The sequence below is a fragment of the Penicillium cosmopolitanum genome (assembly GCF_028827165.1).
Source record: "Penicillium cosmopolitanum strain IBT 29677 chromosome Unknown utg000011l:1.0-3548175.0:1.0-3550911.0, whole genome shotgun sequence".
Lineage (NCBI taxonomy): Eukaryota > Fungi > Ascomycota > Eurotiomycetes > Eurotiales > Aspergillaceae > Penicillium > Penicillium cosmopolitanum.
In genome coordinates, this window is record NW_026622681.1 from 458,911 (window position 1) to 473,681 (window position 14,771).

Below are 14,771 nucleotides of genomic sequence, written 5' to 3' on the forward strand. Positions count from 1 at the left end.
TTTGGTCTTCAGTCTCAGTCCATTTGTGACTATTTCCCATCATAATAAAGATCGCTGTGTGGATAGTCAAAACGACGCAAAAGAATTTCAGAGCATAGAGGTGGGAAACGTTACAAGAAAAGCATCTGCACGTTTGGCGCGAATAAACAGGCCATCCGAGTATACTTCTGGGGGCCATATGCACACAGGATTCCCAAAGGCTAGTTAGTGGCAAATCTGATTTTGAAAGAAAAGGCCCTGGTATCGAAAGAGTACATCCATCATTGGCTCGCAGGCACGAAGATATCAGCTGCATAATCCAGCCTCAAAGATCCACATCTTGGATTGTAGTTGCATAAAGCTCGATATAATCGTCATTTCCATGTGATGCTAGCAAAGGTCATTGTGAAAGATTCGGTAAAAACCAATAGCTCAAGTCTTTTGCACAGGCTCGAAATTGATTAAAAACGTCACCTTTCCAGTATAATCCCAATTGGCCTCGTAAATGGTCCTGGGTTTTGAAGCTGAAACAGATAAGCGATGCGGTTCCTTCGCAAAGGAATATTTTTATCTTCGTTTATGTTGGGAGTCCAAAAATCAACCGATAGCAAACTAAAGCACTTGAGAGCGCCGCCAAGGCTGCGTGCTTTCTCGAGCATCATCGAGCTCCACCTATGTTGAAAATAGAACGAGGCTTCATATAGCCCTGATTTTAAATTAAACAAATAGATCGAAATATGTTCTCATAGTTAAAACTGGTCCATGATTGGCCCTTTGAAATGCAGAATGGTCTGAGCTGTGAAGCCCAGCCTGAAGAAGAACCGATCCCTCGCACAAAAGTACTGATCAGTTAGTCGCTATGAGAAGGAAGAGAGCCCCGCAGTAATCCATGGACAAAAGTTTGAAAATTATCACCTCCACTTTGTTCAGATCCTTCCTGTGCTCTCATCATCAAGATGCCATTTTTCTAAGGTGTAGCTGGAAGGAACTGTTGAAACTGCAGCCTTTATAAATTCAGAAAATAGTAATTTTCAGATTTGATTTCGTGGTTTCTCGGCTTGAAGAAGTCTTAACATCAAATAGTAGGAACAAGTTATAATCAGGACTTATAGGTCCTCACACGGAAGGTAAGTTATATCCGAAGCACGTCACTGGACCGGCGGCCATTACGCGCGGACCGAGGACGCAAGTGGGTCGGAGCAAACGGCCCGGTCCATAAAACAGAGATTAAGTTGTTCAGAAACATCCGGACGAAATCCGGCCCACTTGATGCGTAACGAGGCTCTCAGAGTCCCCAACCCAACCTGGGTGCAAACGTGTTCAACCGAAATATTGCATGCCCTGAGAACGTCGGCAACTTTCGAGCCGAGAAACTTTGGCGATTGACTCTATGGGCTGCTATGAATGACGTTCTCACCCTAAAAAAATCATCTCCTGGCTAACATGATCTCGGTACTCTGGCATTTACCGCTCCTTGATGGTGTGTAATGAGGTGGTCCGGATAGTCTTTCGACGGGAGATCTTTTGCCGTTTAATAACAGTGCGAAATATCCAATTTGGTCAATCTTATTCTACTGATTTCTCGAAACGCGAAACTCTCCCCATATTCTAGTCATATTCATCCTTCCGATCCATCGAAAATGCAATCCTATATCCAATACAGGCAGCTACGACATTCTGTCAACAGAAATCTCGAAGTGAGCTCCTTTATGGGGCAGAAAATCTTTCATGCTTCCCCGGTCGATGTACCTGGAAAGACTTCTGATTCACTCGGCGCCGAGATAGGCCAAAAGTGCCCAGAGGACCCAGAGAAGGCGCTTTCTGATAATGGCTGTTCTGGAGTAGACTCATTGAGAGGAATCCAAGTCAAATTACGTTCTGGTGCTACTGGAAGTCCACTGAAAGAGGTATTTGTAGTTGGGTGGGAAGGAGAACATGATCCTCTTGACCCACGCAACTTCAGTCTCTCCAAGCGCATGATAGCAACGATTATGGTGTCTGTGCTATCATTCTCAGTCGGAGCGGCTTCGTCGATAACTGCCGCCGTACTTCCTCAGAGTAGCAAAGATCTCAACGTAAGTGAGGTTGCGGGTTCCCTGGTAACTGGTAGGTCATATCAATTCATTATGCAGCCTAGTACAGATTAAAAGTCATACTAACACTGATCTTAAGGCATGTATCTCTTTGGATTTGCAACAGGGGCCCTCGTTTCAGGGCCTTTATCCGAGATTTTCGGTCGCAATATGGTATACCTCAGCTCGCTCATTATTTTCATGATCTTTGTGATGGCTTCTGCCCTTGCCCCGAACTACGGTGCGGAGCTTATTTTTCGCTTCTTGTCCGGTGCCTTCGGTTCTCCACCTCTCACCTGTGCAGGAGGTACAATCGCAGATCTGTGGAACCCACTTGAGAAGACGCTAGCTTTCCCGTTCTATGCCATCTTTTCATTTTCGGGGCCTATTCTCGCACCTGTGATCTCTTCATACATGGGCCAAAGCAGCCTTGGATGGCGCTGGGCTAATTGGATCATCTTGATCATGTCGAGTATCGTTTTGGTTATAATTATCCTAATACAACCAGAAACCTATGCTCCCCTCCTTTTGAAATGGAAGGCAAAACATCTTCGTATGAAGGCGGACGACACCCGGTTTGTATCTGAAATGGATATTAGCCACGCTGAGGTAGGAGCATTCGCACGGATATATAATGCATTGAAGCGGGAATTTCTTCTCACTTTCCAGGAGCCAATTATAATCCTGATTTCGCTGTATATGACAGTGATATACATCACTATCTTTACATTCTTTGACGGTTATGAATTCATCTTTGGTGATGTTTACGGATTATCGCAAGGTCTTACAAACATCATTTGGTTAGCAATGTTCGTTGGAATGATGTTAGCGGCATGCCATGTACCGTTTATCTATCGGTGGACAAAAATTGAGTTCGTCCAGACAGAGGAAAAAAATGATAGCACACACACTCGGCCGGAAAATCGGTTGTGGTTTGCCATGCTCGGGGCACCTGCTATCCCCATCGGTCTATTTTGGATGGCTTGGACAGACTTCGTATGCACCCAAATCATTTATTCTTTCGTCTTTCTCAAGAGAAATAACTGACTAACTCTCTCGGCATTGGCTAGTCTCATATTTCCGTCTGGTCGCCCATCGTTGCATCCGTTTTTGTAGGCTACGGTACCATTTTGGTATTCACTAGTTCTTACATGTATGTTATCGATGTCTATGATATTTATGCGGCATCTGCTTTGTCATTTATGACGGTATCACGCTACTATGTGGCGGGCGGAATGACGGTTGCTGGAATTCCGTTTTATCGCAACGTGGGTGTGCATTATACCTTGACGATTCTCGCTTGTATCAGCTCGTTGATGACGCTTGTGCCGTACATTTTCTATCGCTACGGGCCGAATATTCGAGGCCGGAGCAAGTACGCGACAAACAATCATAGCATAGCCAGTGTGGCTACTTGAAGCCCCCATCTATCGTAAAGATGGAATTCACTTTTCTTGAAGTATTCATTCATTACCAGATGTTATAAAGTCATATTGAAGTACTTAACTTATTCCATGAGCTTTCCCTTCCTGTAGGTAATCATGTTTTTATAAATCTGAGGTAATTAAAATTCATACTAGTTGGTTACACACGCACACGCATACACCCACCGCACAATTTATTAACGCCCGACGGCTAAGCCAAAAGGGCAACTATTAATACGTACCAGTACATGTCCTAACATATGCAATGTCGTCTTGAAGCCCATACATGTTTACTATCGCGGTAATTTAATGTCCCTTCATGGTAGAAAACGCCAGGTTCGATTTATAGGCCTTGGGAGCAAATATTTAATGGCGATTTTCTCTGCTTTAAAGGTCGCACTACTCCTCCTTTCCCGGTTAAGTCCTTCATTGGTAGCTACTTTAACAACTTACCGGATACTCTGTGTAGTGAGCCCAGTTACCTATACAGTAAGTTATCCACAAAGATAATTACTTCCCTGGACAATATCTGTATTGGAGAAGAGGAAGAAAATTAGGGATAGGGGAGAGAAGGCTTTCAGTTTTAGATGCTTGTCTATTGATTTTCATAGTCATCGCTTGTTCCAAGTAGAATCCTTCGACCTACCGAAGTACATTCTCAGGTATGCCTTATTCCTTTATTCGCTAAAGTAATTTCTCTTTGCAATTCTATTCTAGGTTCTTTGAAATTGAAGCGGATAGGCTTAATACCCTTCAGCTATGCTAAACTGTGTAGATTTGCTTCTATGGGGGTAAGAGTGCTAACTCTGTTGACTGCTGTTTGCCTCCGAAGTGGGTAGTTGGGAGTAGGCTGTTAGTTTTGTTACTGAGTGTGAGAATCTGTCTAACTTCTGACTTAACTTCTGACTTAACTTCTTGCCTACGGTTAATAAGAGGGAATAATTCTTTATTGTTTGCTGATTGTGGATTTTACTTTATTTTGCCAGTGTCTAGATGGGTCTGTATCGGTACAGTCTTAATTGAGGGCTCCCAAATCTATACAGTCCATGATTCATGCTAACTTTGGTACTTCTCTCTGTAATACCACCCGTCGTAGTTATATACTGTACTCGAATAACGTCTCAAGGCCTTGTGCATTTGAAACCATCCTGCAACGACGAGATTTTATCTGAGATATTAATAGTTTTTGGCGCTGGGCTGAAGTGCACTCTGCCGCCTTTCTTGGGCTAATATTCTTTATTGAAGGTCCCATCCAAATAGAAATCTGATCGCTGCTCCCATCTCGAGATGACAAAAAGGCAGCAAGAAGTGGTGTACTTTGTGTTCTTCTCTAATTAATGGATTTCAGGACGCTTTTTGGGCTTATGAATATTTTTGAGAAAAGCAATTAGGCACACTTTATTTCATACAACGCCCCGAAAGCCAGAAACTGACACTTTGAACATTTAGGCGGTAGTTAGGCAATACTTGTGCTATTCATTCCCTCATGAAAATAAGCGCGTAACTGAAAATAATCACTTTCTAAGCCGATACTCCAAAATCAATATTTCCAAGAAACGTGCTATTATGCGTTGAGCTACTTCCCATCTTCCGCAAACTGGCAATGCCACCAAGTCGCCATGTTCTTCTTGTACCAATCGACTGTCATCTCTAATCCACTATCAAAGTTGATTCGCTGTTTCCAACCGAGTGCTTGAAGTTTGTTCCCATCAACTGCATAGTCATTATCGTTGAATGGACGATCGGGCAGCCATGTGATCATATTGCCAAAGTCTTTGACCGGATCATGGCCGAATAACGCTAGCATCATAGCCGCCACCTTTCGATTGGATACCTCGTAGCTAGAATCAACATTATAGATCTCACCAATCTCGCCCTTGTGCAGGATAGTATCAAAGGCATCGGCTGCGTCTGCTCCATAAAGAAAGCGGCGGGCGTTGTCTCCATTCCCTTGGAGCGTGAGATTTTGACCTTTGAGCATCAAGCCTGCAAACCTCGGTATGATTTCTGGGATTTTTTTGTCAAGTCAGCTTATCTTTCTCGATCCAAGGGATTGGGCTGATGAAACTAACTTTCGGGATATTGTCCTGGTCCGTAAACATTATTGCTTCGCACGATAATGATAGGAAGACCAAAGCTCTTTTGATATGCCATCGCGTACATCTCTGCTGCAGCCTTGCTAGCTGAATAGGGGTTTGTCGGTCGCATTGGTGTGGAATTCTCCATTGCCACTTGGCCGTTCGTTTCACCATAGACTTCGTCAGTCGACACATGGATGAACCTTTGAATTTTACCATAGGAGCGAACGGCTTCTAGTAGGCTCTGGGTTCCCAGCACATTATTTTGTGTGAATGTGAATGGGTCATTAAACGAATTTTGGACATGACTGCTTGCTGCAAAGTGCAGGACACAATCCACGCTGTAGGACTGAAGCGCAAATAAGACGGTGTGTTGGTCGTTAAGGTCGCAATGAAGGAAGCGAAAATTAGTGCAGGTAAATAGGTCCAGGATGTTGTTCAGCGAAGCGACTACATCCATCTTATCCAGACATATAACATTATAGGTCTCGGCATACTGCCGGACCAGATGTCGAGTTACCCAGCTTCCTCTAGCAAGGATAAGTTACAAGTCCATATGACAGTACTATGATACTGAAGAGCTAAAACTCACATGAAGCCTGCCCCTCCGGTGACAAGAATCGTTTTCAAATTCGGGAGAGGTGGAAATTTGCACAGTCCGGTCAGAAAGGCATCGATTGGTCCCTCAATACGCTCACTCGGCGATACAGGAGTGACGGGTGTTTCGGTAGCTGCAGGTGCCATTCTGTACGGTCAAGTTTTTGGTTTGGGTAATTTAAAGATAGTGATGCGTTCGATTGAATTGACTCCTAGTATTCTGTGCAACTGCCCCGTGGAAGTCTCAGTCCCTTTAATATCCTGCATTTCCATGGAATGTGTATGTAATCAACCAGTGTTTTTATAACCGGAGTCAAATAGAGCGTGATGTGGGTCCAATTTCAAAGGAATCAGAGCTGACTCCGTGTTTATCTGATGGGATACTGGGCCACTAACGAATATTATAAACGTGTTGACGGTCGGATACTAACTACCCGAAGAGCCGGGAAGCCCCAGAATCCGGACATAAAGTTAATTGTTCGCCGAAGCCCGACTCCGAATGCAACACTGACTCCGTTTCAACTCCGGGTACTCTTGGTATTTATAAACGAGCTGGCTCCTGCTATCATTTCTGAATTAGATTTTCACATTTAAGCACGGACAAGTGATCAATCACACTGATCCCACTATCAAAATGACAGTCTCGTCATCTAACGAGGTATTTCTAGTATTTGGTGCGTATGCCACGGAAAAGCAGTATCAAAAAAAGTCAATATTTGCAGCCATATTGACGAAGAAAAATCAGGCAATGGATGGGTGTCTGGGCTGATCCAGGAAGAGTTATCGAAAACTGGAGATCGCTACCAAGTCTCGTCTGTACGAATTGAAGACCGCGAAGCAGTACTTCGGTGAGTCTCATGAAAAGAGTCGTGCCTGGCCAGTATGACTTACATCGGTGAAGCGAACTCGATCGCGTGAAGCCTACCCGTGTGATCAACACCGCTGGTAAAAGAGGCTTTCCGAACGCAGATTGGTGTGAGGACCATAAAGATGCAGCAATTCGATCCAATGTGATCGGCGCTGCTAACTTGGTGGACTGTTGCTTCATAAGAAATGTTCATATTACTCATTTCGCTTCCGCCTGCATTTATGATGAAGATGAAAGTCACCCTTTAGATGGCCCGGGCTTTACCGAGGAGGAGCCACCAAACTATGCTGCTTCTTTCTACTCTTACTCAAAGCTTGTGTCAGAGCAGGTTTGTGTCCTTTCCCTTTGTTGTCCTGATCAAAAACTAACACTTACTCCCGTAGGCGATCAAGAGTTATCCAAACGTTTTGATCCTCCGTCTTCGCAACCCGCTTGCCGCGGATCTTCATCCAATGAATTTCATCACGAAGCTCATTAGATACGAGAAGATTGTTAATGTTCCTAATGTGAGTGAGCATCTTATTTCGGGATTTGATAAGCGTAGAAACTCATAACTTCAAGTCTGGGACCATAATGACGAACATGACGCCAGCTGCAGTCCTGCTTTCGAGACACCGTGAAACTGGCATATTCAACTTTGTGAGTCAATTCGACAGTTGCGAAATGAAGCCACGGGACTGATAAATTCCAGACAAATCCAGGGACATTTACTCACAACGAGGTTATGGAGTTGACGAAGAAATTTATTCGCCCCTCCCTAAGCTGGACAAATTTCAGCCTCGAAGAGCAGAGAAAAGTTCTTAAAGCACCTCGCACGAATGCCAAACTGGATGCGTCCAAATTAGAAAAGACATTAGCAAAATATGGTTACACCATCCTGGGCGCCCAGGATGCGCTAGAAGAAGCTTTCGTCATAATGAAAGCCAAGGGATATAAATGAGTCTGCCAGTAGTGGCTCAGGCGAACGGAGAAGCTATCTTAGTAAGGACGGTCGATTTATTCGGCATATACCCAGGAAATAAACATTGAGGCTTAATCCATACCCCCACCTATCAATCCACATAATTATTTGCCTTATCAAAACTGCTGTTCTTAAACTCCAGTAATATTTTCCAGTCCGTATAGAGGATCCAATGGGAGCGAGTCGGATAGTTGCTCTTGCATACTAGCTTCCCAAACCTTTTCCGCGTTATGCTGAGGCGGAGAACAGTGTACGGGTGGCACAACACTCCCATGGGCTATGTTGAAGGTTTGAAAGATGCAATCCATGTCGTAGTCAAATGACTCTGAAGGAATGAGAGGTACCTCATTTGGAAGGAAAGATTGGGAGAAATTTGTGACGGAACCTGTATGATTCCTAGTTGAGTTCCCACCGTACAAACCGCATGTTTCTGGAATAGTTGCACAGCCTTCTGTGGTCATGTTACCGGGGATTTCAGTAGTGGAATTGTCGTTTTCATCAATGCCAACACGTCTCATAAGGTTTCTTATCACCCCCAATGCTTTCTTTTGGTCCTAATGATAATTCCTGGTGCTCTCTAAGCGTCGAAACACACCTCTGGAGTGAAGCATGGGCTTGAGAGTCCGATGGGCTCTGTGCAGCCACTCTGGCATGAATTGTGGCGCTAACGTATGTTGCGTAAGACAGAGTGTATGGTGCAAATCTGGTCGAGAACATTTCCCGGTAGCAGGTAAGTACTTGGTCTATTGAACTAGCTGCCGAGACACAGGTGTTGAATGCAAGAGGTGCGGCAGACAACGACACACCGCGCAAATGTCCATCAGACACAAATGGACGGTGAAGAAGTATTTCCAACGTATGGTACAATGCCCTGTATGAAGTAAGCAAAATGCGAGACTCATTTCTTTTTGAAGTCGGTTCTATGGATATACCTCAATGAGAGAATATGCGGCGATGCAATCCCCCTCGACATCTGCGACAATGTGTCGGTCAGAACAGATGGAATGGACTTGAGCCAATTTTTGAGCTGATGGTAGAGAGATGATGAGGCCTCAAGCAGACTATTTGGTTCCTTGAGTGTGCTGCGCTCTGTGTATAGAGTGTCCAGGATACCAGACATAATAATGGAAAGAGAACAGTAGCCTTTCAGAATTGAGATGTTATGGGCTGGCAGATCGGAAGCTCCGTTGACGTTCGCATAGGATGATGCCTGCAATGTCTCATACTCTTCAAATTCGTCAAGGAACCGTGGATATAAGCTTGTGTCAGCATCACACAATCGAATGCACCTCCCTTGATATAAAGACAAGAATTTGTCGATAGCTAGTTCGAAAGCAGTGAGCTTTGAGGCTCCAATAAGATGGGAAAAAATCTCCTTACAGTATGCACCCCAGAATACTCTCTGTCTAGCTTCAATATCTTCAGGGGCCAGTTTACCCACTCTAGGGTCAGTTTTATGGCCGGTGTGTAAGCCCAGATCTATGATCATATTGATAGCCATTCCAGAGTATAGCCAAGACAAACTCTTTTCATCACACCAGTTGAACAAAGCATGAGACAATAGAAGAAGCGCTTGCACTGTAGGTATCTCGCTTTTGGTAATGTGATCCCCAATCAATTCCATCGCCCGTCGCCGAAATCTTCGACCCGCTGTCAGCGCTTCTGTCCGATCATCGAAGACTTCCTCATGGGAACAATATTTTGAGGCGGTGAAGTAAATGGCGTTGAGCAATAGTTTAGAGAAGTATGGCCCATGACATGCCATATCCCTCATAAAGGTAGGTCTATAGACAACTGCGCCGACGTCGAGCTGACGGTCCCAATACAAAGATAAGAGACGCATTGCGACCCGAGAATCTACTCCATCGAAATCAAATCGGCTGGAATTGAAGTTAATTTTCTCCATTTGACCTACAAATCGAACAATGTTAGACCACGTCTATCGCATCTAGGAAAGAAGACCTACTTAGTCTGGCTGAATTTGCAAATAAAGCGTTCTGAAGGGCTTCCAACTCCTCAGCATGGTGAGAACGCCCCTTAGCCATCATGTCGAGGTTTGAGGTGATCTCATCAGTGACAGCACTTGTCGGTCCATGCGATTGCGCAACAGTGTCGACCTGACTGAAGGGTTGGGGATCTAACGGTGGAGTACTTAAGTAGTGAAGATTCTGGCGTCCCTCGATTCTTCGTCCATTCCATAATTCCGGCGTGTGCACTGACATCAATTCCAGTGACTTGGATGCAAACTCGGCTGAAGTTTGAGACTCAGCTGTTTTGTCAACTCGTTGGGGCCTCAACCCCTGCTCAAAATTGGCCAGTGAATCTTTCAGATATCTATTTTCTTCCTCCAAGCGGGATATGCGAGCTTTAGAAGGCCTAACCCAATCGTTAGTTTATTTATTTCCCAGCAAGGCTTGGCACTCCGGCAGCCTACCGAGGAAGCTTAGGTGTTTCTACATAGGCACAATCTTTTCCGCGGGCCTGGCATTGCTGGCAGATTGGGCGATCGTTACTGCATTTGAGCTGTACTCGGTGTTAGCTTTGATTAGATTATAATTTGCTACTAGTACAGATGTACTAACTTGGGGGATCTTTGATATTGGCCTACTTTTTTTTGACGGCAGTACTCGCATGCAGTGATGGCTCGCACTCTTTGTTCTCGAACAGCAGCTTTGTATCTGCTGTTGGGAACAGGTGGAGGCATTCCTAAAACGGTGATTGGCGGTTAACACTTCAGTCAGACTCACAGATGCCCGATACCGGCCAGTGCAAAACCAGGACAATTTGGCAAATCTGGAGAATTTGGTGGTTTTATCGAGGTCCTGTCCCTTCAAAGAAGTCTCAGGTAGTGAGGTGAAGTCCGGATTTGGTGGGCTGCAGTCACAGTGGGTCGGCAAGTGACCTTCCGAGGAGCCAAGGCCCAAACCCATCAAATATCAGCTTGAAAGAGCGTACCTGATCACATGATGCGGTATTTTCCGGTCCAGCGGCATGGAGATAGCTCACATGTCATTTCCCCGTACGATGCTGAAATAGCTTTCACCTTAGCAAATAAAACGCTAAGGAGAGAGGCCACTTGGCTTCCTCCGAATGCCGTTATCATTTCCTGGTGTTTCAATCTTACCTATACACAGTATATCCATCAACGACTGACTCTCTTTAAAAGCGCAATGCAGCGGCCACTGCCGAGAAACCTCGTTTTCAAAGTTCGCTTCCGGTCGGCTTCAACCCCCATAAGTAACAACCTACACTCAACAGCAACTTCCGACGGATATGTTGATGTTCTGGACGAAGGATTTCCATGTGACAACACCAAAAGCACTGGAAATCACTCACGCAGAGTTTCTCTCCCAACTAGCTGCTTTGACAACGACTCTTCTGCCGAGTCTGAATGGGTGGGGCAGATTGACGGACTGATAATTGACGAGGACAGTGAGGGCTCACATCGAGATAAGAGTCGGAAGTATGTTGGTCACTGCAACGGTAAACTTATCAGGCGTGATCAGATACGGGCTCAGTTTCGTTCTGCCATGGGGCAACTATCGGAGGAAGCATGTCTTCTCGCATTTAGTTTGATGGACAGGTTCGGCCGTTTGAAAGCAGATTTCAAGAATCATCCGGTCAAGAAAGGCACTGGGCTGTGGAGCTCGGGGCTAGAGAGCGGCGACATATTTCTCATCGAATCCTTGCAAGTCGAGAAGCCATGTCAACTTTTCGATCAAGGCATTGTACTCGTGAAAACTGTGCTAGAAAAGGTTCGGAGGCAAACACCTGGGTTCGTTGCTATTGTACGTCCAAGTGGAGCTCCATGTGATCCCAGTAAGAAAGAAGTATTCAGACTTTCTCCGAAGATGTATTCACTAGACAGTTTGGAATGTTTCTGGCGGGAATTGGGGTTTCGACGCATAGGATCTTCGGCGTGGTTTGGACTTTCCTTGGATCCAAAACACCCATGCCATCGTCTAGACGCTGCCCACGACTTTATAGTCCCAAAAGTCCCACCAATGACTTCGGGAATCTCAGACGATGAGATTCTACCGAGAATGAAAGCTGCTCTAAAATGTAGCAGTGACGATGACTCCTTGAAAATCCTTAAACAACTCACACATGATGAAGCGCGGGATGGTCCACACCTGGGATCGATCGATACTGCGAATGGTGACACTATTTTGCACCTTGTTGCAGTCGGCACCAGGCCTAATTGCGTGCGATTCATTTTGGACAGGAAGAAGTCACTTCTCCACATGCGCAATTTCCATGGCGAAACCCCATTGGATGCTCTCGTCACCAAATTGGAGGAAAAAAGAACCACACATCGCCACGATGCCATGGTCAAAGATATTTCGGATAATTTTGCTGGGTTTAGCGATCCTGACGTTGACTGTCTTATACTTCTGGATGGCAGTACTGATTTGAGCGAAGCAAATATCCAGCGCCTGAGGTACGGGTGTAGTTGTGGGCAATGCATATATGGGTGCCTGAGCCCGCGAATGCGCGTAGCCCTGGAGCTTGTGGCCGGTATATGGAGTGAATTTCTTTGCGAGTTTATTGACGATGGGGACTTATGGGTTCGGCAGAACCGCGTGTGTTTCACTTTCCTCTCAGATGATGTACAGATGCATCTTAAGAACGACAAGTGTATGAGGAATGGGTTCAGGAATCTCTGTGTGCATTTCATCAATTGCCTCCGGGGGAATATGATTCCTAATGATCATAACGTGCAATTAGTGTTGAATCACGCTGGTGAGTCACCTCCTGATTCATGGTGCTTCCTACAACGAGGTGGAAGTGTTGATGCAGTAGCTTCTATGCTCTTCCAATTCGCAATGGAAAGCGATGAGCTGGCTGGGGATGCCACGCACTCCGAAGATCAATTTCAGCTCCCTCGGTGCAGGAACGACCATGAGTTTGGCTTCGTCAGTGGATTGTGTGGTTATGAGAGAATATCACCTAGGAAAAGTCAATCTGCCAGATTCTGAATCATACTGGACAGGTTATCAAGGGGTGGAAGGAACATTAGAACTTTCATTTGATATGTGCACCTATTTAAAGAACTATCATGATATGAAATCTGTACTGCTAATAGGAATAGAATTATGATGTATATTCTCCCCTAATTACAATGCCAAGTTATATTAGTCTGTCCTTGTGCTTTGGGTTTCTGTTCAATGCGTCACGTTTTCATTATGCACTCACCCTTCTCACCCAGGTCGCGCGATGGGAAAGCGGCGATCAACTACTTCCCTACTAGGCTAGAGCTGGCGATTGGCTAGCCCAGCCATTCGGCGTGGGGCTTAAGTACGGCTGAGCGGACGGGAAGCCCTGTGCTCCACACCCTATGGTTGTATGTACTAGGCAACCCGAGAAAAGGGGTACATCATTCTTTTTATGTGGGATTAAAATAGACATGATGTGTCGCTGCGTGCAGAAAAAATCAATTTCGCCAATTACATATAGAGATGGATTCAAGTTCTCTCTCAGATATCTTTTTAAAATCCAGAGGAACGATCATACTACTAGTATTACTATACGGAGTAGTATAAAACATATTAATATATGTAGTAACTAACCTCGAAACTTAAACCTTGGAACCTTTTGGATAACTTCGAGCCCTGGATATAACACCTAACACTAGGAACTTGGGCAAGAACTAATATGAGGATGCTAGATACTACTCACAGAGATCAAGATATAGTATATAGATACCTCTAGGGCTGCCCTTACAATAAAAGTACTACGAGCCTGAGTAGTACTAGTCTGAAAAGCAAACCTGAGAGGGATATTTATTCCCGACCCCATTTGAAGGTTTTATTGCAATCGGCATTGAGATACACAAGCCCAATCATAAGAACTGGCCCCCACAAAGTGCTGCGGGGGCGGGTGCTTGATCCTCAACCGAAGGGGAAGCCGTGCTCTCCACACTCTATGATCGTATGTGACAGACTTGGGATGACAAGAGGTGTATTAATAGTATCAATTTGGGGAGAGGGGGCATATGGGAATAGGCGACCGCCACTTTAGCATCGTGCGACCAGAGTGAGAAGGGTGCGCGTGGAATCCTCGCAGACAGGATGGGAATCTGAGTGACAGTGGGTGATTCTAGCCTTCGAGGGCCGCAGCACAGACCGTTTTAGCTGAACTGTATCTTGGCACCTGCACGCAACTCGTCTGGGCAACGGATGGGATGGGGCGAATGTATCAAATTACATGCTCTTTTAAGGTACGGTCCGCGGGGCCCTGGACAACGAACATGCTCGGGAGCTTAACCTTGCTTTGTGGGACAAAACCCAAGCCCTAGGTGTTTGCTAGGCAAACCGGATCGCCTTTATCTCAACATTACGTACGTACGCTCGAATTAGTTTTCCCAGTTTAATTTTTTTTCCATTAATAGGATGAAATAAACATGATGTTGAAAACTAAAACGTGTATTTCTTTAAGATTATATGGCTTATCTTGGTCTTCATGGTGCGTCCTATGTGCACTTTTCCTTAATCAGGTAGAAGTAGAGTCTTTCTTCGCCTAAAGCTAAGCTGGTGACACTGACACCGCTTAAAATAGACAGTTACTGGATCAACCACTAACAATAATAGATCAAGTACAGAGTAGTCAAACAATTCGAAGAAGCTATCCATCTAATTCGACAGAGATCCTCGGCAATTAGTACGAGGAATTCCGGAGACACTGGGAAAGGGGTACTACGCAGTAACGTATTTAACCATCGAGCCGCCGCCCTCGCGGCGCTTGAACATCTTTTAGCATCAAGATATCGCCTCGCAGACAAAAGGTTCGAAG

The 14,771-nt window shown here is 45.1% G+C and overlaps 5 protein-coding genes across 5 annotated transcripts; 3 read left to right on the top strand and 2 right to left on the bottom strand.

The window, feature by feature from the left end:
- Positions 1-1,619: 1,619 nt before the first annotated feature.
- On the top strand, positions 1,620-3,469 carry N7509_011631 (MFS transporter; the record flags this gene model as incomplete). The annotated part of the gene is made up of 3 exons (XM_056636268.1): positions 1,620-2,085; positions 2,152-3,047; positions 3,122-3,469. The coding sequence occupies 3 exons, from the start codon at positions 1,620-1,622 to the stop codon at positions 3,467-3,469; spliced, it is 1,710 nt and encodes a 569-aa protein (XP_056482298.1).
- Positions 3,470-5,051: 1,582 nt separating this feature from the next.
- On the bottom strand, positions 5,052-6,297 carry N7509_011632 (dTDP-D-glucose 4-6-dehydratase; the record flags this gene model as incomplete). Its single annotated transcript, XM_056636269.1, has 3 exons — positions 5,052-5,482; positions 5,548-6,083; positions 6,146-6,297. The coding sequence occupies 3 exons, from the start codon at positions 6,295-6,297 to the stop codon at positions 5,052-5,054; spliced, it is 1,119 nt and encodes a 372-aa protein (XP_056482299.1).
- A 487-nt stretch (positions 6,298-6,784) lies between these two features.
- Positions 6,785-7,958, top strand: N7509_011633 (uncharacterized protein; the record flags this gene model as incomplete). The annotated part of the gene is made up of 6 exons (XM_056636270.1): positions 6,785-6,828; positions 6,873-6,998; positions 7,052-7,346; positions 7,402-7,524; positions 7,580-7,657; positions 7,710-7,958. The coding sequence occupies 6 exons, from the start codon at positions 6,785-6,787 to the stop codon at positions 7,956-7,958; spliced, it is 915 nt and encodes a 304-aa protein (XP_056482300.1).
- Positions 7,959-8,477: 519 nt separating this feature from the next.
- Positions 8,478-10,683, bottom strand: N7509_011634 (Zn(II)2Cys6 transcription factor; the record flags this gene model as incomplete). Its single annotated transcript, XM_056636271.1, has 6 exons — positions 8,478-8,850; positions 8,912-9,302; positions 9,360-9,890; positions 9,946-10,355; positions 10,414-10,502; positions 10,588-10,683. 6 exons carry the CDS (start codon positions 10,681-10,683, stop codon positions 8,478-8,480), a joined length of 1,890 nt encoding a protein of 629 aa, XP_056482301.1.
- Positions 10,684-11,149: 466 nt separating this feature from the next.
- Positions 11,150-12,958, top strand: N7509_011635 (uncharacterized protein; the record flags this gene model as incomplete). The annotated part of the gene is made up of 1 exon (XM_056636272.1): positions 11,150-12,958. The coding sequence occupies one exon, from the start codon at positions 11,150-11,152 to the stop codon at positions 12,956-12,958; it is 1,809 nt and encodes a 602-aa protein (XP_056482302.1).
- Positions 12,959-14,771: the final 1,813 nt, after the last annotated feature.